The sequence below is a fragment of the Carcharodon carcharias genome, chromosome 4 (genome assembly GCF_017639515.1).
Source record: "Carcharodon carcharias isolate sCarCar2 chromosome 4, sCarCar2.pri, whole genome shotgun sequence".
Taxonomy (NCBI): Eukaryota; Metazoa; Chordata; class Chondrichthyes; order Lamniformes; family Lamnidae; genus Carcharodon; species Carcharodon carcharias.
The window spans coordinates 130,456,152-130,484,078 of record NC_054470.1 but is presented as its reverse complement, the minus strand read 5'-3'; the positions used below and the strand labels follow the sequence as shown (position 1 = coordinate 130,484,078).

Below are 27,927 nucleotides of genomic sequence, written 5' to 3'. Positions count from 1 at the left end.
GATTAGGTAGGTAGGTCAGGTGTTTCTCACGTGTCGGTGCAGACTTGATGGGCTGAAGGGCCTCTTCTGCACTGTGATTCTGTAGTGAATTCCACAGATTCATGACCTTTAGAGATGAGGAGGAATTACTTTTCTCAGATTTAAATCTACCACCCCTTAGCCTAAAACTATGGCCTCTCATTCTAGAATGCCCCAAAGGGGAAACATCCGCTCTGCGTCTACTTTGTCTATCCCCTTCAGCATCTTATATACCTCAATTAGATCTCCTCTCATCCTTCTAAACTCTAGCGAGTATAGGCCTAAACTGCTCAATCTCTCCTAATAAGACAAGACCCGCATCTCTGGAATCAATCTAGTGAACCTCCTCTGAACTGCCTCCAATGTAACTGCATCCTTCCTCAAGTAAGGGGACCAAAACTGTGCACAGTACGCCCGGTGCAGTCTTGCCAATGCCTTGTATAGTTGCAACAACACTTCCCTATTTTATACTCTATTCCTTTAGCAATAAATGCCAAAATCCAATTTGCCTTCCTTATTACCTGCTGTACCTGCATACTGGCTTTCAGAGATTCATGCACGAGGACACCCAGATCCCTTTGCACTGAAGCATTCTGAAGTTTCTCTCCATTTAAATAATAAGTTGCCATTTTATTCTTCTGACCAAAATGGATAACCTCACACTTATCCACGTTAAACTCCATCTGCCAAATTTTGGCCCATTCACCTAACCTGTCCATATCCATTTGTAAATTTCTTATTTCTTCATTACAACTTACTTTTCCACCTATTTTGGTGTCATCTGCAAATTTAGCTATAGTACCTTCTATCCCTGAATCCAAGTCATTAATATAGATTGTAAATAGTTGGGGCCCAAGGACCGAACACTGTGGCACCCCATTAATTACAGCTTGCCATCCAGAAAAAGACCCATTTACCCTGACACTCTGCTTTCTGTTGGTTAGCCAATCCTCTATCCAAATTAATATATTACCCCTAACTCTGTGTGATCTTATCTTGTGTATTAAACTTTTGTGCAGCACCTTATCAAAGGCCTTCTGGAAGTCCAGAAATACTACATCTACAGGATCCCCATTATCCACTTTGCTTGTCACATCTTCAAAGAACTCTAACAAATTAGTCAAACATGATTTACTCTTCATAAAACCATGTTGACTCTGATGGATTGCATTTTGACTTTCCAAATGCCCCATTACTACTTCCTTAATAATAGATTCCAACAATTTCCCAACGACAGATGTTAAACTAACTGGTCTATCGTTTCCTACTTTCTGCCTCCCCCCTTTTTTGAATAAGGGCGTTATATTAGCATTTTTCCAATCCACTGGAACCTTTCTAGAATCCAGGGATTTTTGGAATATTATAGCCAATGCATCCACTATCTCCTCTGCCACTTCCTTTAAGACCCTGGGATGTGGGCCATGAGGTCCTGGGGACTTGTCACCCTTTAATCCCAATAGTTTGCTCAGTACCTTTTCTCTAGTAATGGTGATTGTTCGAAGTTCCTCCTTCCCTAAACTCTCTGCACTACCTGTTACTATTGGGGTGGTACTAGTGTCCTCCACCTTGAAAACTGAGGCAAAATATTGATTAAGCGTCACTGCCATTTCTGTGTTCCCCACTATTAACTCTCCAGTCTCGTCCTCCAAGGGACCAACATTCACTTTAGCAACTCTCTTTCCTTTTATATACTTGTAGAAGTTTTTGCTGTCAGTTTTTATATTTTGTGCTAGTTTTCTTACATAATTTACCTTTGCTCTTTTTATTATTTTTTTTAGTAACCCTTTGTTGATCTTTAAAATCTTCCAGCCTGCCACTGACCTTTGCAATTTGGTATGCCTTAGTTTTTGCCTTTAAGTTACCTTTAACTTCCTTGCTTAGCCATGGATGTTTCTTCCCCCTCTTACCATCTTTCTTCCTCATTGGGATATATTTTACTTGGTAAACACTTAGTTTGGGCTAATAATTCACACAAAGTGAGCATTCAAATCCATCCACAGCATTTGAGAATTTGATTGCACGAAAGAAAATCTGAAGTAAAATTAACCATGAAGCTGTTGGATTAACGTACAAAGGGACCTGGGTGTCCTTGTACACCAATCACTGAAAGCAAGCATGCAGGTGCAGCAAGCAGTTGGGAAGGTAAATGGTATGTTGGCTTTCATTGTGAGAGACTTGAGGACAGGAACAAGGATGTCTTACTGCAGCTGTACAGGACCTTGGTGAGACCACACCTGGAGTATTGTGTGAAGTTTTGGTCTCCTTACCTATGTAAAGGATATACTTGCCATAGAGGGAGTGCAACGAAGATTCACCAGACTGATTCCTGGGATGGCAGGATTGTGGTATGAGGAGAGATTGGATCGACTAGGTCTGTATTCACTGGAGTTTAGAAGAATGAGAGGCGATCGTATTGAAATGTATAAAATTCCGACAGGGCTGTACAGACTGGATGCAGCGATGATATTTCCCCTTGTTGGGGGGTCTAGAACAAAGGATTACAATCTTAGGATAAGGGTTACGCTATTTAGGATTGAGATGAAAAATTTCTTCACTCAAAGGGTGGTGAACCTGTGGAGCTCTCTACCACAGAAGGCTGTGGAGGCCAAGTCACTGGATATATTTAAGAAGGAAATAGATTTCTAGACACTAATGGAGTCAAGGGGTATGGGGAGAGAGCGGGAGTTTGGTGTTGAGCTAGAGGATCAACCATGATCATACTGAATGATGGAGCAGGCTCAATGGGCCAAATGGCCTACTCCTGCTCCTATTTTCTATGTTTAGTAGACTAATACCTGGATTGGAAGGGTTGTCTTATGAGGAAAGGTTGGACAGGCTCGTCTTGTATCCACTGGAGTTTAGAAGAGTAAGAGGCAACTTGATTGAAGCATATAAGATCCTGAGTGGTCTTGACAGGGTAGATGTGGAAAGGATGTTTCCTCTTTTGGGAGAATCTAGAACTAGGGGTCACTGTTTAAAAATAAGGGGTTGCCAATTTAAGACAGAGATGAGGAGAAGTTCCTTTCCTTTCAGAGTGTCGTGAGTCTTTGGAAATCTCTTCCTCAAAAGGAGGTGAAAGGAGAGTTTTGGAATATTTTTAAGACAGAGGTAAACAGATTCTTGATAAGCAAGGGGTGGGGGGGAAAGGCTATCAGGGGTATGTGGGAATTTGGAGTTGAGGTTACAATCAGATCAGCCATGAGACAGGCTTGAGGGGCCGAGTAACCTCCCTCCTGTTCCTAATTCATATGTCCATATGCTTTCTACTGCAATGCATCAGTCAATCGGAGTTCCTCAGGGCGGTATCCTAGGCCCAACCATCTTCATCAATGACCTTCCTTCCATCACAAGGTCAGAAATGGGGATGTTTGTGGATGATTGCATGTTGTTCAGCACCATTTGCAACTTCTCAGATACTGAAGCAGTCCATGTCCAAATGCAGCAAGATCTGGACAATATGCAGGCTTGGGTTGATAAGTGCTAAGTGACATTTGCACTACACAAGTGCCACAAATGATCATCTCCAACAAGAGGATGTCATCACCCCATGACATTCAATGGCATTACCATCAATGAATCTCCCACTATCAACATCCTGGGGATTACCATTCACCAGAAAATAAGCTAGACAAGCCATATAAAGACTGTGACTACAAGAGCAAGTCAGAGGCTGGGAATTTTACATTGAATAACTCACTTCCTGACTGTCCAAAGCCTATCCACCATCTACAAGGCATAAGTCAAGAGTGTGATGGAATACTCTCCACTTGCCTTGATGAATACAGTTTCAACAAGACTCAAGAAGTTTGACACCATCCAGTACAAAGCAGCCTGCTTGACTGGAACACCATTTACCACTTTCAACATTCACTCTTTCCACTACCAATGCACAGTAGCAGCAGTGTGTACCATCTACAAGATGCACTGCAGGAATTCACCAAGGCTCCTTCAACAGCAGCTTCTAAACCCACAATTTCTACCATCAAGAAGGGCAAGGGTAGCAGATGATTGGGAACACCATAACTTTCAAATTCCCCTCCAAGCCACTTGTCATCTGACTGGAACTATATCGCCATTCCTTCACTGACATTGGGTCAAAATCCTGGAGCTCGCTGTCTAACAGCACTGTGGGTATTCCTATAACACAAGGATTACAGTTGTTCAAGAAGGCAGCTCACCACCATGACAGTCTCAAGGGCAATTAGGAATGGGCAATAAATGCTGGCTGAGCCAGCAACGCCCACATCCCCTGAATGAATAAATAAAAACAAAATCCCCTATCACAGAATCACAGGGCAGAAGAGGCCCTTTGGCCCATCGAGTCTGCACCAACACATGAGAAACACCTGACCTACCTACCTAATCCCATTTACCAGCACTTGGCCCATAGCCTTGAATGTTATGACCTGTCAAGTGCTCATCCAGGTACTTTTTAAAGGATGTGAGGCAACCAGCCTCCACCACCCTCCCAGGCAGCAGATTCCAGACCATCATCACCCTCTGGATAAAAAAGTTTTTCCTCACATCCCCCTAAACCTCCTGCCCCTCACCTTGAACTTATGTCCCCTAGTGACTGACCCTTCAATTAAGGGGAACAGCTACTCCCTATCCACCCTGTCCATGCCCCTCATAATCTTGTACATCTCGATCAGGTCGCCCCTCAGTTTTCTCTGCACCAACGAAAACAACCCAAGTCTATCCAACCTCTCTTCATAACTTAAATGTTTCATCCCAGGCAACATCCTGGTGAATCCCCTCTGCACCCCCTCCAGTGTAATCACATCCTTCTTATAATGTGGCGACCAGAACTGCACTCAGTACTCCAGTTGTGGCCTCACCAAGGTTCTATACAACTCCAACATGACCTCCAAAACAAAAACAGAATTACCTGGAAAAACTCAGCAGGTCTGGCAGCATCGGCGGAGAAGAAAAGAGTTGACGTTTCGAGTCCTCATGACCCTTCGACATGACCTCCCTACTTTTGTAATCCATGCCTCGATTGATAAAGGCAAGTATCCCATATGCCTTTTTCAACATGCCATTAAGATGCCCCTCTGCCTTCAGAGATCTATGGATACACATGCCAAGGTCCCTTTGTTCCTCAGAACTTCCTAGTGCCATGCCGTTCATTGAATACTTCCTTGTCAAGTTACTCCTTCCAAAGTATATCACCTTACACTTTTCAGGGTTAAATTCCATCTGCCACTTATCTGCCCAATTGACCATCCCATCTATATCTTCCTGTAGCCCAAGACACTCAACCTCACTGTTAACCACCCAGCCAATCTATGTGTCACCCGCAAACTTACTAATCCTACCCCCCACATAGTCATCTATGTCGTTTATATCAATGACAAATAATAGGGGACCCAGCACAGATCCCTGTGGTACGCCACTGGACACTGGCTTCCAGTCACTAAAGCATCCTTCTGTCATCACCCTCTGCCTCCTACAACGAAGCCAATTTTGAATCCACCTTATCAAATTACCCTATATCCCATGTGCCTTTGCCTTCTTTAAAAGTCTCCCATGTGGGACCTTGTCAAAGACTTTGCTGAAATCCATTTAAAGTACATCAACTGCACTACCCTCATCTACACACCTGGTTATCTCCTCAAAATTCAATTAGATCTGTTAGGCATGACCTCCCTCTGACAAAGCCATGCTGACTATCCCTGATCAAACCTTGTCCCTCCAAGGGGAGATAGATACTCTCCTTCAGAAATTTCTCCAATAGTTTCCCTACCACTGACGTGAGACTCACTGGCCTGTAATTCCCTGGCTTATCTCTACAACCCTCCTTAAATAGCAGAACCACATAAGCTGTGCTCTAGTCCTCTGGCACCTCCCCCGTGGCCAAAGAGGAATTAAAAATTCGGGTCAGAGCCCCTGCGATCTCCTCCCTTGCCTCCCTTAGCAGTCTGGGACACATACCATTTGGACCTGGAGCTTTGTCCACTTTTAAGACTGCCAACACCTCCAATACCTTGTCATGCCCTATATTAATTTGCTTAAGAACCTCACAATCTCCCCAAGTTCGATACCTTCATCTTCATTCTCTTGGGTGAAGACGGATGTGAAGTATTCATTCAACACTCCAGCAATGTCCTCTGGCTCCACCCATAGACTGTCCCCTTGGTCCCTTTTGGGCCCTACTCTTTCCCTGGTTATCCTCTTCCCACTGATATACTTATAGAATATCTTGGAATTTTCCCTACTTTTACCAGCCAGAGCTTTCCTATATCCCCTTTGCTCTCCTAATTGCTTTCTTAAGCTCCACCCTGCACTGTCTGTACTCCACTAATGCCTCTACTGATTTGCTTCCCTTGTATCTGCTAATCTCCTGTCGTATAAATTGTTGTGATCGCTTGAAATTTGGCATTCTTGCGTTTGTCCTGATGTGTGCAAGACAAAAAGCTTTGGCAACTTGTCTCTCTTTTCAGCAATATTCAATTCTGGACCACCAAGCAACTGTTTGAACTGTTTTGCATGCACGAAAGAGTGACTTTCCTTTCTCCCACCACCCCCCTCTTCCTCTCATTCCGCCTGCCTCTTCTGTCCTTTTGAAGCCGATCACTGTCCTCCTCACAGTTCACAATACTTCTAAGTTTTGTGTCATCTGTCGAAATTTACAACTTCCTATCCATGCTGCCACTGTCCTTTTTACATGTACCGGATCCCATATCTGGGAAGCTTGGGACCGAGCGTGTGCCGGATACAGGGGTTTACTGATTTAAGATCTGGGGTTTGGGGGTGGGGTGTGGTGTAGTGGAAATTGGATAATAATTAATTCAAACTTAAAGCCAGGGTGATTTTTCCACCGAGCCAGACCCAGCCAGGACGGGAAAGGGATGAGGGGTGGACCAGGCTGGCTTCTGCGCCATTAACCCAGACATGAAATAAATAAGGCTAGACCCATGGAGCAAGGGATTGGTGCACCAAGACCCGAATACTCAGCGTACCGGAAGTTCCTCTCCAGCTGCGAATGTCGCCGGTTTCAGGTCCTTCCAGATTTTGGGATGCTGGATAAGGGGTCCAGTACCTGTATCCCATCAGCTTTGACTCTATTAACAAGCCTGTGATGTGGCATTTTACCAAATGCCTTTTGGAAGTCCGTGTATCAACCACATTACTGTAGCCCTCTCTGTACATAACAACTATGTTATTAAGAAAATGCATACAATGATCACATTGCACCATTCATAGCACATATGTCAGAATAAAACTTTAGCACTGGCTATGACTAATCATTTCACGATACTATTGTGGTCTGACGTTAAACTTACAAATGAGCAGTCAACCTTTATAGCACCCAGTTCATAAATACTGTTGATGTATCCTTACAAATGAGTAGTTAAAGGAGTTAAAGTATATTCCACTGAGTTGTCTCAACATCCCTAAAGATTGTAAAAGGAAGATTTTTTGTCTATATACTGGATTCCCTACGGTCACATCTTACAATGTTTTATGTTTTAGAGACAGTCTGAGAATGGAAGTTTTGTACAGAAATTCCCCTTATCAAATATCATGCTTCCACACAGTGGAATGAAATCTGTGTGTTGAATGAAGGAAACCTGCTTCTACTCAGCAATTTTAAAGCATAAAACATGATAACAAGTCATCACCAAGAAAAAGCACGTCATTATCTACCCTCATTACATGAGGGATGTTGGGGGAATTTTGCTTATCGTACTTCCTCTTTAAACCAAAAGGTTACAAAATTAACTTTTTTAAAAACATTTTTGAAAAAGATACTGGCAGATAGACAAAATAATTATTAGGCATTGTGAGACCTAGAAAACCCAATTATGTATTAAATATTTATGTATTTATTTATATGAACAACAGAACAAAAGGTTCCAAGACCATTTGCCACTAAGGGTTAACTGCACAATCAGTCTGAATGCACCTGCAATTTTCAAATAAATTACCTCAATGTGTAAGATCCATTGGTGGGGTGGGATCTCTGAAATTTTCTCAAAAAGTCAACCTGATGTAACTTGTCACTCCCATTTGAGCTATTCATCCTTTCTACACAGCACTCTCATTTACATCATATTCTTTGAGATAGGGCTAGTATATTTCTTACATATACAGCAACTGTTTTCAATGTCAATAAGGATTATTTACAGATCTAGATCCATTTCTAGCCCATATATCTTCATGGAGGCAGACACTCATCAGGCATAACTATATGGCAGAGTGGTGTATGACTATTAATTTTTTAATAAGTAATCTTTTAACTTCCAATGCCTTTGAATGCAGTTGATAAATGAGTTTATGGTCAGGAAAGATTTCAATTACAGAAAATCTAAATTATGTTATCAATCTTAAGTCCTTTGTAGACTATTTCGCTGAGAATGGATCAGTTTTTGTGCATTATTCAAAATAATGCCAGGTTCCAATCATATTTTCCCACTGTCATCTACTCTTTATCTCATTTGGTGTTGAAAAGGTTGCAGATTGATCCTTATAGATTCAAACACTATACATAGAGGATGAGTGGTTTAAATGGAGGTGATATCTTGTCTATATTGCACAAGTCAAGCAGGCATTATATAACAACATTTTGCAAGATCTCTGCCCTCGTTAATCCAAACAGTTTTTTAAAATCTAATTGCTTGGATTAAAATTGGTAGATCTGAGAAAACTTTAGATTTTTTTAAAATTCCAATTGTTTGACCTAGAAGTTGAATTCAGATGAGCAGCAAAGTATTTAAGGTTTGCGGTTCAATGTCATACATCCCCGACCAGCATATGTTCAACGTGCTGCCTACTTCATGGTCCAAAACGTATAACTAACCTAGTCTGAGCCATGGAGTGATACTTACCCTCGGACAGCATGAATGAGTCGTAAGGATGGATAGGCTGTCTGGATGTTCAGCCTGTTCTTCAGAATCAGCTCATTTACATATTCAACATGTTTTTCTCCTCCCTTAACCATGAAAGCGGGGATCCACAGAACACTGTCGTTCAACACAGCCAGTCTGTCGACAAATTTCTCTCTGTCTGTCTCACTTTGAAGACTTCCAAAAGCTCTTTGCACGACTGATGGATTCATTGTGACAAAATCAGACTTGAGTCCAACATCATCAGCATATTCCACGAGGGGAGCAAGGTTACACCTACAACAAATAAAATTATTTTTTGCATAAGGTTTTCTTCCCAATTAACATATTTATTAGTATTTAGAAATAAATTACAGACTATGGAAATAATCAAAAATAATTTAAACAGCCAATACTTTCATATGAGTTCCAACATATATGTATCTATTATTAATAATCTACAAAAGACAATGGGCTAGGATTTCATTTGTGACCATTTTTGGATGCAGGGGCTGCGATCTGCGATCTGTCCACACTGGTTGAAGTGAAGTGAGTAGCAGGTAAAATCTGTGTACGCAGCTCATTTCCCTGATTTTCACATGGCTTACAAGTGGCTCCGTGCTGACCTGCTCTCCATTGCGCTGCTGGCTGCCTCTGTGCAGTTCAAGAGTAGTGTTCTGAAGAAACAACATCTGCAAACAGCCTTTCTGTTTTGAAGTTGCAGTCCTTACATTTGGCAGTTGTAGTAGTGCACTGCAGACATTGGAGCATTTGGATGTCACCCCAGGCCATGGAAACAGCTCCCCATTTTAGTGACTCTGCCCTGAATGCATGGGTCAGAGAGGTGGAGGCCACGAAGGCCATGTTTCCAAAGGAAACAGGAACACACGACAAGCGGGGGTTAATGCCTAGTGTGTGGCACCCAGGACATGGCAGCAGCACCAATAAAAGTTTAAATACCTTACTCATATCTGCACATGACATATCACACTGCCCACATCACTTTCTTATCACACTGCTCAATGCAGCACAAACCCATCACTCACCCAGCAGCACACCCCACACCCAGGCACTCAAGACTCACTCCTAACATTCTTACACTACATCTCACCCACAAACACCCCTTCAAATCATGCCAGGTCCAGACATACTTCTAAACACCCACACAAATCTATAACTATGGCAGGCACATCGCCTCATCATACTGACGTATGATCACTAACATTCTTTCCTCTTACAGGAGAGGAGACCCATTGGATCGGCAGAGAAGTACCGTGTACCTCAGTGCTGTGGAGGAGTGGGAATACCGGGACCAATGCCATAGAGCCACTGGCGCCGCCGAGGCTATACAAGATGATGGCACATTGCTGCCTAAGGCACTTTCTCCATTCACTCCTCATCCTCATCCTGAAAGGTGATATGAAATGGAAAGTGCGGACAGAGTGATCAGGGACCTTCTGCTTTCCTCCCCACCTGCCTGGCCTCACTCCTGCCCTCCCCTTATGCTTTTGAGTTTTCAGGTAGTTCAGAATTGCTGCCTAATCAGCCACTGCAGCCTCATGAGGAAGGACAAGAGCAATATCATTGTTCTGGGGAAGAAGCACCATTACATCAGAGCCACCAGTGCAGATACTAGTGTATATTAGAAGCTAGTTTAGAGTTGGGTTCTGCACATGGTGAATCCCCGGGGACGGCTGGGATGTAGCCAGGCCAGAGGGATAGGTCAGTTTAGTGCAAACACCTAGCAGGACAAAGTCATAGATGAGTCCTGCTGCAGGAGACTCAGATGAGAACCTCTTGGGGCAGCTGATTAAGATGTACACTGAGATTCTCGATAAATTGACAGACCCGTTAGCTAGTCTCCAGTCACTGGCTAGAAGCATGAAGGTGTTGGGCTCCAATGTGGCACCGAACAGGGCAGAGTTTGGAGCCCATCCTTTCCACTATGGAAGTGGCGAGTACAAGCATGGAGCAGCCCTGTCAGGCTGACTCATGAATGCTTCTGGTGTCCCAGTACTGCAGTAAAAGCTCAGGCCGAAGTCATGAGACCCTGGCTGTTGCCATCCAAGCACTGACAGCTGCCATTGTGCGTGCAGATCTCAGTGCTCAATGGGGCATGTAGGCTCTTAGTTATCCAGCAATCTGTGCTCCAACAGTTTACAAGGATCTCTGAGAGCTGCCCCAGAGGAGTGGCAATGGCACCAAGGAGCATGAATCTGCTGTCTTCTCTCACAGTGGCAGCAGTCCCAGCACTGTCACTTCACCAGTGTCCTTGCTGTTCCCTTGCAGCCAGCTTAGTCTATTGCCATTCATGCCAAAGTGGTGCAGTCCAAAGCTGGGCCCTCAAGGTCCAGAGCCATTCAAGCGTGGGCAATAAATAAGAATGGGCAATAAATGCTGGTTCACCTAGAGTAGCCTACATCCCATGAATGAATTTAAAAAAATGCAGTCCCTCTCATTCCATCCAGTTGCATGTGGTGCACGTGGTCTCCTCCCTTCCTCCTCCACCACCTCTTCCTGCTAATATGGCCCCCAGATCCCAGAAACTGCTGTTGGGCCTTTATAGTTGTGAGATTCCAAAGGATGCAGCACGCCATCAAAAACACGGAGACCCTCTCGGGTGTGTAAGACTGTAAGAAATGGTGTCTTTCAGAATATCGTAGAATTAGCAGGCATTGTATTGTAAACCCTTGAAGACGGTTGTATATTTTCTGTTTCTGTCTCTCTTCAGGAAAAAAAACATTCTTAGTAGCCAGGGACTGAGGGAAAACAAAGATGTACACCTTCCAGGATTGATTGCACAGGGAATTTTCTGGGTCCTTGTGTACCCTTTTATCTATATGAGTGTCTACTAAGGGCAAACAAATGACCCTCAGCATGAGGTATACTAAAAATTGACCTTGAGCTAGGTGATGGACAGCGGGCAGGTAACCATCCTGACATCTTGTGTACCTGTGTTGTAATCATTGGTTCGAAAGATAAACTACCAGCCCCTAGAAATAAAGTACATTAACGAGTGCTCGGGGACAGTCCTCGTCAGGTGGCAGTCCTAGTCAAGCTTGTTCAGTTGGAAGACCAGGGATGATGGAGGGGAACTGAGGGAAGAATTCCCTCGCACTTCAGCTGGAGCAGAATGCTGCCACCACAAGCTACTGAGATCAACTGTACCAACCGTCTGTTAGTCCTCTGGGATCAGCGAACCTCTCTCATCTGTCACCGGTTGTATATTTTTCCTGCCCATTTAGCTCATGCATTATATTGAAAGTGTTCCTTCTTAATAAACCTAATAAGCTACTTCAAAATTACATAAGAATATTTGACTGCCTATCTTAGGTATCTGTGGCTCCCAAAGCCAAAATCTTACAGATTAGCATAAGTGGGCTCTACAGTAATCGAGGTATCATTGGCTTGAAATTTGAGAAGCAACAGTCAATTATGTCTGCTATCTTAGCCCCTGCTTTTAATTCTAATTCTAACCCCTTTGTTAATGCAATTAACCTAACCTTGGTTAATTGTTGCAAATCACTCCGGGATAAATCTTCCCTCTGTGGAAAAGCTGTAGCAATTGACAAAGCCATTCTGCTTTTTAATCAGTATAGTAAAATGCACTGTGAAAAACTTTTCAACCTTAACCTCAGCAAGTACCAACACTTGTATTTGTCTATGGATTCAAAATCCCAGATGTGCCCCCAATTCATGATATGATCCTTGACTAGATCCCCAAATTTTTGGTTCAATCCGGTTATGGATCAGTAACATTTTAGTTAAAGTAGACAAGGTTTGAGTTTCAAGACACTTGCTAAGTGAATAAAACCACAAGATTCCACAGATTTTGAACAAATAAAAATAAACTTAACTATACAAGGTCAAAAAGATAAAACAATTTATAATATCTATCTTATACTCTAACATTCAGGGTTAATATGAGGTACTTGTGAATTACCAGGCAAAACTGTGGTCAAACACACTACATTGCACCACCACCAACATTCACGATCCTTACTTCTTACCATGAAGCCATACTCTTACCCAGCTGAAAATTCAAAACACTGTCAATTCATTGTTAAAGCAGGGTGTTCTTCATGAACACAAAGTTATTGGATGAAAACATGACTTTAAGTATGAATTAACATGTACTATACAGCTGTAAAAAGGCTCTACAGTTTGTTTCCCAAAACATAAAGATAAGCCTGAAGTCTTGAAGAAGTCTGGCAGAAATCCAATTTAGACTTTTCAAAACATTGGTAGCAGACGAAAAGAAGTACGACTAAAATTCAAATTAAAGACACATTTTACTGATGGTTTCTTTCAAATTTGATCAAGTAGCAAACATCAGAACTTGAGACTGTTTTAAAGGAGAAAAAGGATAAACAAAAGAAAAATGGTAAAGATTCTGTTCCTCTTCTGTAGTTAGTCTGGATGGTTACAGTGTTATCTATTTAAGAAGCTGGGTGCCTCTTGGGTGAGAAATGTCTTACAAAACGCTAAAAGGTTTTGAAACAATTGGAATTTAATCTAGAATTTGGGCAAAGTTGAAGAAATGGTAACAAAATAATTTTTTTTTAAAAAGCAGAGTTTAAAATGGAGTTTGGTTATTCTGATTGGGAAGTTTTTTTAATACCTCACAGCTCGGCATATCCCTCACTCGACCATCTCGGCGACAGCAGAACCAGGGGTGAGAGGTGAAAGCCTCTATACAAGGGTATGGGCCTAGTGCTGGAAAATGGGATTAGAATAGTGATGTACTTGTTTGACTGGTACAGACTCGATGGGCCGAAGGGCTTTTTTCTGTGTTATAGACCTCTATGACTCCACGACTCTAGGATGGGATAAAAGGAGAAGGGAGCAGTGAACAAAAATATCAAGGAGTGCCATGACAGGACAAATTGGATATGTGATAGGTTGGTGAGCATGACAGAATTTTTTGTCTCGCGAAGCTATGGCAGTTAGAGCTGCAGAAATATCTATATTATTTTACTAAGTCAAGGGCTTTAAAGTAAGGAGTGTGGACTTCATAGAATCATAGAATGGTTACAGCACAGAAGGTGGCCATTCAGCCCATGAAGTCTGCACCAGATTACTGCAAGAGCAGTTTAGCTAGTCCCACTCCCCTGCCCTTTCCCTGTTATTCTGCAAATATTTTTCTGTCAGGTGCTTCTCCAATTTCTATTGATTGATCTGCCTCCAACACCCTCTCAGGCAGTGCATTCCCAATCCTAACCACTCACTAGGTTTTTCTTCCTGTTTCCTCCAGCTGTTTCACCAATCATTTTTTATCTACGTCCTATGGTTCTTGTGTCAACCCTTGTGTCAATGGGAACTGTTTCTCTGTATCTAGCCTGCTCAAGATTTTGAGCACTTCTACAAAATCTCCTCTTAACCTCCTCTTCCAGTTTCTCCAGTCTATTCAAAAAACTGAAGTTCATGGAACCTAAAGCAAATAAAAGTAAAATAAAAATTTAAAACTTAACTAATAACATGTTCCTGCTCATATGACAGAGTCGCATGAGGGGGCATGTTTTATTACATTTTTAATTTATTTTCTTTTTTAACTCTTCATCTTTCTGAGGGAGCTCTGTGCCTCAGGGAGATTTTCAAGCATTCACTCGCGCACATGTGTGAAGTTCGCGCTCACCCCACTCGCCCTTCTCCCCCCGCCCGCACAGGCAGCACTGAGCGCTGCTGCTCATGTTTCACACTGAGCAGGCCTTAATTGGCCTGCCAGCACGAAATCACCTTCCAGCCTCAATCGCGAGCGACATTCGGTTTCCCAACCGCCCCCGCCAAGCCTGCCCGACATGGGCAAAATTCTACCAAAGAAATAGATGCAGAAGGCCATTCAGCCCCTCAAGCCTATTCTGCCATTCAATAAGATCATGGCCTGAACTCCACTTTTCTGCCTGCCCCCCCCCAACCCCCCAATAACCCTTCACTCCCTTGTAGATCAAAATTCTATCTAACTCAGCCTTCAATATATTCAATGACCCAACCTCCAATGCTCTCTGTGTAAGAGGATTCTAAAGCCAACGATCCTAGTGTTCCTGGTACTATCACCTGGGGAATGCCACTGTATATGTTCCTCCAATCAAAAAAATGACTATTCCCCACTACTCTGTTTCCTGTCACTCAGCCAACTTTGTATTCATGCTGCCACTGTTCCTTTTATTCCATGGGCTTCAACTTTGCTAACACGCCGATTATGCTGTACCTTATCTTCTTTTCAAAGTCCAAATACACATCCATCTCATTATCCTTATTAATCTTTGAGTTGCCTCATCAAAAAACACAATCAAGTTAATTAGATACAATTCATCTTTAACAAATCTTTGTTGGCTTTTCTTAATTAAATTCAAGTGACTGTTAATTTTGTCCCAGGTTATTGTTTCTAAAAGCTTTCCCCCACTGGTGTTAAACTGACTGCTTGGTAGTTGTTGGGTTTAACCTTACACCGTTTTTTTGAACAAGCTGTAACATTTACAATTCTACAGTCCTCTAGAACCACCCCTGGATTGGATTGGATTGGAAGATTATGGTCACTGCCTTTGCAGTTTCCACCCTTATTTCCCTCAATGTCCTCAGATGTACAGCATGCAGTGCAGGTGATTTATCAACTTTAAGTACAGCAAGCCTTTCTAAAACCTCCGCATTTATGAACTTTTAGTCCAACTAGTCTCTAAACTGCCTTCTCATTCACTACAGCTTTAGCAGCATCCGCTTCGTTGGTAAAGACAGATGTAAAGTGCTCATTCAGTACGTCAACCATGCCTTCTCCCTCCATGCGGGAGGGATGGAGGTCTTCTTTTTGGCCCCTAACCAGTCTCTCCCCTTTTCTTATTATCATTTTACTATTTATAAGCCCATAGAAAAGTGGCAAGCTGTTCCAAAATTGAGTCAGTGACAAGACACAAAGAATGATGGTCAACAGGTGTTTTTATGACTGGAAGGCTGTTAATAGTGGGATTGTGTAGGGTTCAGTACTGGGTTCCTTGCTGTTTGTGGCTCATATCAACAAGTTAATCTTAAATATAGAGGGCATGATTAAAAAGTTTGCAGATTATATGGAAATTGACCGTGTAGTTAGTAGCGAGGAAGAAAGCTGTCAATTGCAAGAAGGTATCAATGGCTGGTCAGAAAAATGGCAAATTGAATTCAATTTGGAGGAGTGTGAGATAATGTGCATAGGGAGGGAAAACAAGGCAAGGGGATGCACAATAAATGGTAAGATTCTGGGAAGTGTAGTGGAGCAGAGGGATCTTAGACAGCATGTCCACAGATCCCTAAAGGAACCAATTCACGTAGATAAGGTGGTCAAAAAAGCACAATGGATGCTTTACTTTATTGGTCAAGGCCTAGAGTATGAGTGCAGAGAAGTTATGCTAGAACTTTGTGTAGCCCACACAAGGGTACTTTCACCAGACAAGGATAGACTCAATTCTCGTTGAGAAGGAAAACTGTGTTGTAAAGTTTTTGTAAGAGAAAGTTGAATACCAAGATGTCACAAAAACTTCCAGTGGTCACGTAAGCTTAAGTTGGATCCAAATGAGCCAATGTTTTGGCATTGTCCAAACCACTATTTCTTCCACTGGAATAGAAAAACATTGCAACAGCTGAGACCACAATCGGCTGGGCCAGTGCCACCATAGGAGTTGCTTTCTTCCTTCAGTTAACTGTCAACTGTGGCTCGGTTGGTAGCACTTTCACCTTTGAACCAGAAGGTTATGAGTTTAAGTCCCACTCTAGGAAAACATTGAGCACAAAAATCTAGGCTGTCACTCCAGTGCAGTACTAAGGGAGTGCTGCACTGTTGAAGTTGTCAAATTTTGGATGAGACTTTAAACCTAGGCCCCATCTGTCTCCTCAGATAGACACAAAGGATCCCATTGCACTATTTCAAAGAAGAGGAAAGGAGTTATCCTGGCATCCTGACCAATATTTATCCTTCAATAAACATCATAAAAATAGATTATCATATTGAATTTTGTGGGAGTTTGCTGTGCAAAAATTGGCTTCCGCGCTTCCTACATTATAAGAATAACTACATTTCAAAACATATCATTGGCTGTAAAGCACTTTGGGACATTCAGTGGTCTTGAAAGGCACTATATAAATGTAGGTCTTTTATCCTTTAACTCTAAAACACCAGTTAGACCACAGCTAGAGTACTGTGTACAGTACCTTATTACTATCTCCCTATAGGGAGATGGTAGCATAGTAGTAATATCACTGAACTAGTATCCAGAGGCCCAGATAAATGCTCTGGGCAGCTGGTGGAATTTGAATTCAGTTAATAAATCTGGAATTGAAAGCTAATCTCAGTAATGGTGACCAGGAAACTATGGTTGTGAAATCCCATCTGGTTCACTAATGCCCTTCAGGGAAGGAAATCTGCCATCCTTATCCAGTCTGGTCTACCACAGCAATGTTGTTGACCCCTACATGCCCTCTAAAATGACCTAGCAAGCCACACATTTCAAGGGCAATTAGGGATGGGCAGTAAAAGCTGGCCTTGCCAGTGATATCCACATCCCATGAAAGAATAAAAAAAACTGGAAGGATGGGATTGCACTAGAGAGAGAGATTTACAAGAATGTTCCCAGGACTGAAGGACTTTAGCTCTGAGGAAAGACTGGGTAAGTTGGTATTATTTTCTTTGGAACAGAGGAGGCTGAGGAGACATTGAATTGAGGTGACAAAATTATGAGGGACCTAGATTGTGTAGGAAGGACCTTTTCCAATAGCAGATAGGACAAGAATCAGGGGAGAGATTTAATGTTTTGGAAGAATGGTTAGAAAGGAGTTGAGGAGTAATTTTTTCACCCATCAGACAGTGGGGTCTGGAGCTCACTGCCTGAAGGGATGGTAGAGACAGAAACGCTTGGTGCATTTAAAAAGCAGTTGAATATTAACTTGATGCTACAGGGCTACGAGCCAAGTGGGGGATGGTGGGATCAGGCTGCATAGCTCTCTCTCGCCTGATGGTCCCAATGACCTCCTTTTGTGCCATAAATCTTTCCATGTTTCTATTCCCAAGTCAGATAACCAACATTAGTTCAGCAAGGCATGTAGGGGAGCACGCCAGGAGCAGCAAAAGGCTTACTTGTAAATGTGGTGCCAACTTGGTAAAACTACAACACAGGAAATATAAACATTAAGCATATGTTAACCAGGAGCATACTCTAGACAGTGCTAAGCGATCCCACATCAAATGGATCAGATAAAAGCTCTGCAGTCCTGCCACATCCAGCCATGAATAGGGGTGGACAATTCAGAACTAAACAAAAGAGATGGCTCCATGAACCGTCCCCTCCTCAATGATAGCGGCGCCTAGCACAAGTGCAAAAGCTGAAGTGGCCGGAACCAGAAATGTTGGGTGGAATCGTCCCAGATTTGCACTGAGTGCAGTAGCTGGCGGGTAAAATGATGTTTTACTGCAATGGCAGGTTTTCACGCCGTATCGTCTCAAACCCGCCACATTATTTATGCATTCCTGGGAAACATGCTGTTTCCATGGCAGGCAGGCTCCGATTTGTCTGCCACACAGACTGCTTCATCAAACCAGGCACCACATTTAAAGTATAGCTGCGCTCAGTGCTTCCAGCCCAGGACTGCAGCAAAGATATGGCCCCGAAAGACAAGAAGACTGCAGCCCTCCAGCGCACTTTGGGCGTCTTGGAGGCCCGCTGTGATGTCCTCTACCCCCTCTCTGGCCGCAGGAAGAGCAGCTACCTTACCACCCCGGCTTGGTGGCAATTGCAGTGGCGATCAGTGCCTATGCTGCACAGAAGAGGTTGGCCATCCAATGCAGATAGCGGATGAATGATCTCAACCGTGCAGCCAAAGTGTGGCACCCATCTCATCACTCTAAATGCGCACACTCAAGCCCATCACACATTCACTGGCATCTCACTCACTGCCAGCTCAAGGGACATCACCATCCATTCTAACATACATACCCTCACATGTCCACCTGGCCTCGCCTCCTTTGGAGATTGCTTGCTCTGCCCTCACCATCTTGAGGCTGCTTACACAGATCAACATGTGCCCCCACACACACCCTGGGATACCCTTCTTCTGCAGTACAGCCCTCATCCTGCAGCCTCTTCCCTCGCCTGAGGCCACTTCGCCCCCTTCGAAAAGTAAGCCCTAGCCCTGCAGCCATTGAAAAGCCACCCACATATGGCTGATCTGGTAGGTAGAGACCTGCCATGAGCCCCCCTAAAAGTGATGTGGTGCTGCCTGTGAAGCCTGGCGCTCATGACTGCAAGTACTGACCGAAGCAAGGTAGGCAAACAAACCTTGAAGTCCTGAGCGAAGTGCAGCCCGCCAAGTGCGCGTCGCCTACATGCTGCTGTGAAATACATCGGTGTGTTTCCCACTGATGTGGACAGACGATCCAGCGGGCGGCACGATTCCGGCGGGATGATCTAATAATGATATGCTGATGTAATACAATGAGGCTCCCGCTGCCCGATGGCGAGGAACACGGCCCACCATCGGCGGGCTGAGCAAACAATCGCAAACTGGTTTCACACCCCGTCGTGAAACCAATCGCACCATGTTGTCCGCTCATGCCACCAACACACCCAACACCGGTGGGCACGGAAAATCCCAGCCGCTGAGTGGATAATCTATCTCAGCCTCCTCCTGAGGTCCCCACTGCCTTTTGCTAATTTGATTTACTCCAGATGATACCAATAAACAGTCAGTACCAGGATACAGCCAACGCAATGGGTCCCAACAACATCCCAGCTGTAGTACTGTAAACCTGCGTTTCAGAGCCATCCATGCTTCTAGCCAAGCTATTCCAGGACAGCTATAACACTAGCCTTTACCTAATACTGTGAAAAATGTTACAGTATACCCTGTCCCAAAAAGTAAGAAAAATCCAACCTAATCAATTTCTGTCCTATCAACCTTCTGTCAATTTTCAGCAAAGCTATGAAAAGGAGTTGCCAATAGTACTGTCACATGATACTTGCTCACCAACAACCTACACACTGATTTACAGTTTGAGTTCCACTCGGGCCATTTAGCTCCAGAACTCGTTACAGACTTGGTCCAAACATGGACACGAGAGCTAAATTGCAGAGATAAAGCGAGAGTAACTGGCTTCGCCATGCAGCAATTGTAAAATGAAGTCAGGGGGATCGAGGGAAAGGTCTTGCCTGCCTAGAGTTACGCCCAGCACAATGTTATCATTGTTGGAGGTCAATAATTGCAGCCCCAGCACATCACTGGAGAAGTTCCTCAGCACAGCATCCCACGCCCAATTATCTTCATCAGCGATCTTCCCTCCATGAAATGGTCAAAGGTGGGAGCTGTTGGCTGATGATTGCTGCATTCAGCTTAATTTGCAATTCCTTAGATAATGAAACAGTCTGTGTTTGCATGCAGCAAGACCTGGACTACATTCAGGTTTGCCCTGTTAAGTGTCAAGTAACATTTGCACTATACAAGAGGCAAGCACGACCATCTTCGACAAAGGAAAACTTAATCAGCCCCTCTTAACATTCACTTGCATTACCATTACGTTCTTTCAGCACCACTGACCAGAACCTCAACTGTACCAGCTGTACTGGTACAAATACTTTGTTTACAAAAGCAGGGCAGAGGCTAGGAATTCTGCTGTGAGCGACTCACTTCCTCACATGCCAAAGCTTTCCCACCACCTACAAGGCACAAGCTAGGAAAGTCATGGAATACTCTCCATTTGTCTGGATTGATGAGCAAAAACAACATTCAAGGAACTCAGCACCATCAAGGCAAAACAGTCCACTTGATTGGCAGCCCATAGATTAAACATTCACACCCACCAGTGTACCAAAGCATATTTCTAGTGAGCACTGCAGCAAGCTCCCAAGGCTTCCTCAGCAGCAACATTGGCCCATTTGTGAGTTTGCGCGATACACCGTGAACAATGATCTGATTGCGATAGCCACATCCCACAGGGTAGCTTTGATGTACTATTTTTCTGTGTCAAGCTCACAAGGTAAGCAAATGGAAAAGGCAGCCACATTCAAACCTGAAAAATGCCTGCTCTATCTCAAATTACCCTGGAAAGACAGAGTATCTCAAAAACATGACCAGTAGGTTAAGGAAGCCATTTTACGCTGCACTATGAGTGGTATTTTCCACTAACAAGATGCTGCCATCAGTGCAAAAAGACATGCTGCCTGCCACACAATTGAGCAACATCGTGTGTGAATTCAGTGCCAATGCGATGTCAGGTACATAGGCTGTATATCCCAGCAATTGGCTGATTGAATCAAACAGCATGTTCCTTTGGTTGTTCGTAACAGGCAGAGTCCAGGCCATACTCAACCAGCCCATGCTTGCAAAACCCAAAACATCTACTGTTAGATGTGATTCCACAATTGGGCAGAAATCCTGAAATCGAGAATAGCTACATTAAGATAATTCACTGAGCTTGTAACGTGGCTCATTTACGCCTGCTACAAGTTTTTTTTTAATTCATTCATGGGATGTGGGCTTCGCTGGCTGGGCCAGCATTTATTGCCAATCCCTAGTTGCCCTTGAGAAGGTGGTGGTGAGCTGCTTTCTTGAACCGCTGTAGTCCATCTGGTGTAGGCATACCCACAATGCTGTTAGGGAGGGAGTTCCAGGATTTTGACCCAGCGACAGTGAAGGAACTGCGATATATTTTCAAGACAGGATGATGAGCGGCCTGGAGGGGAACTTCCAGGTGGTGTTGTTCCCATCTAGGGAGGGAGTTCCAGGATTTTGACCCAGCAACAGTGAAGGAACAGCAATGTATTTCTAAGACAGGATGATGAGTGGCCTGGAGGGGAACTTCCAGGTGGTGGTGTTCCCATCTATCTGCTGCCCTTGTCCTTCTAAATGGTAGTGGTCACGGGTTTGGAAGGTGCTGTCAAAGCCTTGGTGAATTCCTGCAGTGCAGTAGATGGTACACACTGCTGCTACTGTGCGTCGGTGGTGGAGGGAGTGAATGTTTGTGGATGTGGTGCCAATCAAGCAGGCTGCTTTGTCCTGGACGGTGTCAAGCTTCTTCAGTGTTGTGGGAGCTGCACTCATCCAGGCAAGTGGGGAGTATTCCACCACACTCCTGACTTGTGCCTTGTGGATGGTGGACAGGCTTTGGGGAGTCAGGTGGTGAGTTACTCGTCGCACGATTCCTAGCCTCTGACCTGCTTTTGTAGCCAAGGTATTTATACGGCTAGTCCAGTTCAATTTCTGGTCAATGGTAACCTCCAAGACGTTGATAGTGGAGGATTCAGTGATGGTAATGTCATTGAATGTCAAGGGGTGACAGTTGGATTCTCTCTTGTTGGAGATGGTCATTGCCTGACTCTTCTGTGGCACGAATGTTACCTGCCATTTGTCAGCCCAAGCCTGGATATTGTCCAGGTCTTGCTGCATTTGGACATGGACTGCTTCAGAATCTGAGTCATCACGAATGGTGCTGAACATTGTGCAATCATTAGCAAACATCCCCACTTCTGACCTTATGATGAAAGGAAGGTCATTGATGAAGCAGCTGAAGATGGTTGGGCAACAGACAATACCCTAGGGACCTCCTGCAGTGATTTTTTAAAAATGTATTCGTTGGGATATGGGCATCGTTGGCCAGGCCAGCATTTATTACCCATCCCTAGTTCAGAGGGCATTTAAGAGTCAACCACCTTGCTGTGGGTTTGGGTCTGGAGTCACATGTAGGCCAGGCCAGGTAAGTTCCTTCCCTAAAGGACATTAGTGAACCAGATGGGTTTTTACAACAATTGACAATGGTTTCATGGTCATCATTAGACTTTTAATTTCAGTTTCTTACTGAATTTGAATGGTCGGATTTGAACCCAGGCCTCCAGAGCATTACCCTGGTCTCTGGATTACTAGTCCAATGACAATACCATTATGCCATCGCCTCCCTTGGAGCTGAGATGACTGACCTCCAACAACCATAACCATCTTCCTTTGTGCTAGGTATGACTCCAACCAGCAAAATCCCACTGACTCCAATTTTGCTAGGCATACATTCATATGCAGGGACATGTCCTCTGCAAACAAAAGAAATATGTTCAAGCTTTGCACCGTTTTTGAATTACCCGGGAACTTAGGGAGCCTACAGTTCCCTGTTGTTTTCTTCATGGCAATGCCTCAACCAGAGTCAACCTGCCAACCAATCAGCACCCTTTTCTCCTGTAATATAAATTGTTGAGATCGTTTGAAATTTGGCATTCTTGCGTTTGTCCTTATAAGTGCAAGACGAAAAGCATTGGCAACATGTCTCTCTTTTCAGCAATATAATTAAACCTTTTCAATTTCTAGTTATAACAGACTGAGCTACAGCTTTGGTTGCAATTGTAAGAACCACAATTAATGTTCTAAACCATATTTCAATATACATTATATCATGAAAGCAAATCTGTCCTGCGTTTTCATGTACATTTAAAATTGAGAAACACAGAAGTTTAGTGAAGCTAAAGTTTGGGATACTCTTTAGGCTATAGTGAGACTGTGAGCAACAAGAACTCACAGCAAGAAATGGATGACCAGAAGAGCCAACAGCCTTTTAAGTCACTTATGATAGAGACTAGAAGTAGTGGATGCAGTTTAACAATAAGGGGTCTCCCATTTAAGACAAGGATGAAGAGAATGTTTTTCTCTCAGAGGGTCGTTAGTCTGTGGAATTCTCTTCCCTAGAGAGCAGTGGAGGCTGGGTCATTGAATATTTTTAAGGCTGGGTTAAACTGATTCTTGACTGACCAGAGAGTCAAAGAGTATAGGGGGTAGACAGGAAAGTAGAGTTGAGGCCACAATCAGAACAGCCATGATCTTATCAAATGGCAGAGCTGGGTCAAGGGGCCAAATGGCCTACTCCTGCTCCTAATTTGTATGTTTGTATGGCAAGCTCTGTCAAGAATAAATAGAAGTGTCTGAATGAAAAGTGAGTGATCTTAAATGACAGTTCATTCCAATCATCCAGGGGTTTGGGAGGGTGGTGGGGGTGTGGAATAGGGTCTGCAGCTTAACATCATTATGAAACTATTTCAGTAAAGTAGATATATGAGGATAACATTAGGAAACTGCACTCAAAGCAAACATGGGCTAGGGAATCAGCACTACAGTGTATCTCTGAGACACACTTCTTTCAAGCATTCCTTCCCATTGGGTGAACAAAATAACTGAAACAGAAAACCTTTCAGGCCCTTGACCCTGTTCTGTTATTCTATATGTTCATTGTTTAACTCCATTTACCTGCCTTGCCTCTAAATCCCTCAATGCTCTATCAAAAAAATGATAGAATCATTTATTGATCAACATGCATACACTTCATTTTCAGATTAAACTATTTTCCTCGCCTCGATTTTATACATCAATCTCTAATAGAAAAATGCTTCCAGGTTTCACACAACATCGTTCTTTAGTTTATTTCTAAATATATTAGACTATGAGCAGAATTTTGCAGTCACCCACTGGCAGGTTTGCAGGCAGCGGGTGGCCATAAAATACCCCCTGCCTTGAAAAAGTCATCTCAGGCAGAGAAGTGCCTGCAGATTGTAATTTTGATTACATGGGCTTGGCCACAGTTTTCGACTAGAAAAGCCAGAAACCTACTATTGCTTAGTGTACCATTGTGAATTCATCACCAGAAACCTCTGACCCTCATTTTTTTCTTCTTCAATGAACTGAAAGAGAATTTCCACGCCTGCAACACTTTGACAACTTTCGTAGAGGAACAAAACAATACTGACTTTTGGGATTTCAAGTAATCCAAGTGCTTGTTACATCTTTGGAAGTCATGTTTTCTTGCGTGGGTGTGTGTGTCTGTGTGAATGAGGAATTGAGTGTTTGCTGTGCACATTTTTGGGTGTTGTGAGAAATAAACGTTTATTCTGTCTTTTGATTTAAACTTACCAGAAAGCCTGTTTCGTATCTGTTCTTAAAAGTCACAGTGGTCAAAGGGTTAAAATACCTTTTCTCAAAATTACATCTTGCCATCAGTTGAGATGCGGGAAAAAGGGAAAAATTATCCCACATCTCTCCCATCTGTAACATTCCCCCACGGGTTCTCCCTCGCCCTCCCAGCCTCTCCATCAAGACCACACCCCCTCCCCAACACCACCTCCCTCCCCTCCGGCCCTGGGCCTCACCTCCTTTTGCAGCTGCAAGACCCCTCCTTATTACAAGGAAATGTAAGATTACTATGAATTATAGCTTCCTATTTGCTATTCCATCCTTCAAAGCAATTGCTTTCCTATGTGCACTGCCTAGGTAAATCAGAGTGAGATCTGATATTCCTCAAATGAGGTAACACGTAGATTAAGTCACATTTCTCCTTTGCCATGAGCGACTAAGCCATGTGCAGGCCAGTGAAATTCTCCCATGACATACTTACAGTTTGGAAGAAACATTTCAGGTTTTGTGAAAGAACTATTATTTGTTAGGGTCCTGACAGTTAACTGCTCTTTGTTTTAAACTTGACTGCACTTAGAGTAAGTTTCCAACACTTAAGTGTGCAATGCATGAAGTGAAGGTTAAAGAATTAGCCATTTTTAAACTATTAACAATTTCATAACAAGAATAACGTTGTGTAGCAGTGACATTTACACTCTGTATATTTTCTGTATTCATGTAACCGAGGTGATCAGCTGCCTGTTATAAAAACTAGATTCCTTTTTTGCATTAAAACCAATTGAATGAAAAATAAGGTGAGTTCTACAATGGTCAGTTGATCCACAACAGCAGCTTTGTGTCCAGCCAGCAAGTTGAAAATATAACCCATGGTTTTTACAAATGAAAGGTGATATTAGGTCATAATTAACTCCAAAATCAGGTCTTGAACACAGCTTCAATTATCAATATTTACTGGGGACGTTATACCCAAATCCACTGATTTGCTAATTAGGTCAATCAATTTTTTAAAAAATTGTTTTGCTTTTCCTCCCTTTCTCCCAGTGAATGCACCACAGTTTTGATTAACAAGGCAAGTGCAAGAATGTTAGAAAAGTCTACTTACTTCATTGACTCACATCTCTTCAGTACCAAACTGTCCCTTTTTAGCATTTAACTGAATGGATTTATGAGCTTTGCCTAGCTTCTGCTCCCTGATCATTAAGTTCACCAATGCCATGTCTAAGCCAGAGTAAAACACTCCTTTTGTTCTTCTTTCCACCTTTCTCCTTTTCATTTGCTCAAAGACTATTACATTTATATCTTTTCCTAGTTCAAATGAAAGGACACAGACATAAAACATTAACTGTTTCCTCTATACAGGTGTTGCCAGACCTGCTGAGTATTTCCAGCATTTTCTGTTTTATTTCAGATTTGCAGCATTCATGATATTTTGCTTTTGTAAAATACTCATCTTTCAGTCTGGCTATGCAACTATGAAATCAAAGAATGGTTACAGTATTGGGGGTGGTAGGAAGTGTTCAAAGCATCGCATTGGTTCCAGTTCTCTGCAAAAGCAACTCACCTAGTCCCACTTGCCAGCTTTTCCTCTTACACCTGCAAAGTTTTTTCATTCAGGTAATTTCCCAATTCTCTTTCGAAAGCCATGATTGAATCTGCACCACATGCTCAGGCAGTGTATTCCGGATCATAACCACTCGTTCCATTAACATTATTTTTCTTCTTTTTTTATTCATTCATGGGATGTGGGCTTCGCTGGCTGGGCCAGCATTTATTGCCCATCCCTAATTGCCCTTGAGATGGTGGTGGTGAGCTGCCTCCTTGAACCACTGAAGTCCATGTGGTGTAGGAACACCCACAGTGCTATTAGGAAAAAATGATTTTCCTTTCATCACTATTGCTTCTTTTGCCAATCACCTTAAATCAGTGTCCTTTGGTTCTCAATCCTTCCTCTAAAGGGAACAGTTTCTCCCTATCTAATCTGGCCAGACTCCTTATGATTTCAAATCTTCTTTCAACCTTCTCATCTTCAAGGAGAATGGCCGCAGCTTCTCCAATCTATCACCTAACTCAAGTTACTCATCCTGGGGACCGTTCTCTTAAATCTTTATTGTACTCCTTCTAATGCCTTCACATTTTTCCTAAAGTGGGGTGTGCAGAACTGCACACAATATGCTAGTTGAGGCCAAAGCAGTATTTTATACAGGTTTATCATAACTTCCCTGGTTTTGAACTCAATGTTTCTAATTACAGAGCCCACAATCCCACATGCCATCTTCAATGATTTGTGCACATTTCCCTCTGCTTCTGCACCTAGTTTAGAATTGTACCTTTTATCTTATTTTGCCCCTCCTCGTTCATCTTGCCAAAATGCATAATTTCACACTTCTCTGCATTAAATTTCATTAAATTAATTAAATGCTGTACATATTCATCATTAATGACCTTACTAACTCCTTAATGGAAAAAAAGTATAGGCTGTTTACTTACCCTTTCCTAATGTTTGTTAATACATTATTAATGAGGTGGAGATATTTAGAGCAAAGCTCAGCATGGCTAAATACTGCACCAGTAGTTTATACTTGCATTACTTCACTTTTTTAATCATATCTAGTTTTCCACTATAATTAACAAAGTGTAATAATTTGTTCCCAAGTATGAAATAATTACTTTCTTAGTTGTAATTCACTCCTGTTTAAACTTATATGTAACAACATGCCTGTTTCTTATTCTCCAGATTAGTCAGAGTATTTTTCTATATCAACCCTACAGATTCCATTATGGTTTCAAAAAGTTCAACTTAGTCTTTTGAACCAAGAGCAAATTTACTTCCTTTTGTTCCTCTTCACAGATCAAAGACTTAAGAGCTGGTAGCATCTTTACCATTCTTATTGAACACTTTCCAATCTTTCTATCTTCACCCATAAAATAAACAGAGCAAAAGAGGAGTATATCAAACATTTTATAAATAAACATTCATATTTTTAAAAGTTTAATAAGCGTTGTTTTATTTTTCTTAACCATATTACTATATTTTCTAGACACCTGCCTGTGTAACCTGCAACCCCAAGAGGATTGAAGGTCTGCCTCTCCCCATAATGGTGCAGTAAAAGTCAGGAACTTAACATGTAGGTGATAGCCTGTGTGAACTTGCTTCACACTATGTGGCATGGTCTGTGAAACCTGCAGT

General features: G+C 42.8%; 1 protein-coding gene across 1 annotated transcript in view; it reads right to left on the bottom strand.

Moving 5' to 3' along the window:
- The window catches only part of st8sia4 (ST8 alpha-N-acetyl-neuraminide alpha-2,8-sialyltransferase 4), a 66,969-nt gene that overhangs the window by 24,946 nt on the left and 14,096 nt on the right, over positions 1-27,927 (bottom strand). The window contains exon 4 of the mRNA XM_041186386.1: positions 8,850-9,143. Coding sequence (XP_041042320.1) covers positions 8,850-9,143 — 294 coding nt within the window. The remainder of the gene's footprint in view (positions 1-8,849; positions 9,144-27,927) is intronic.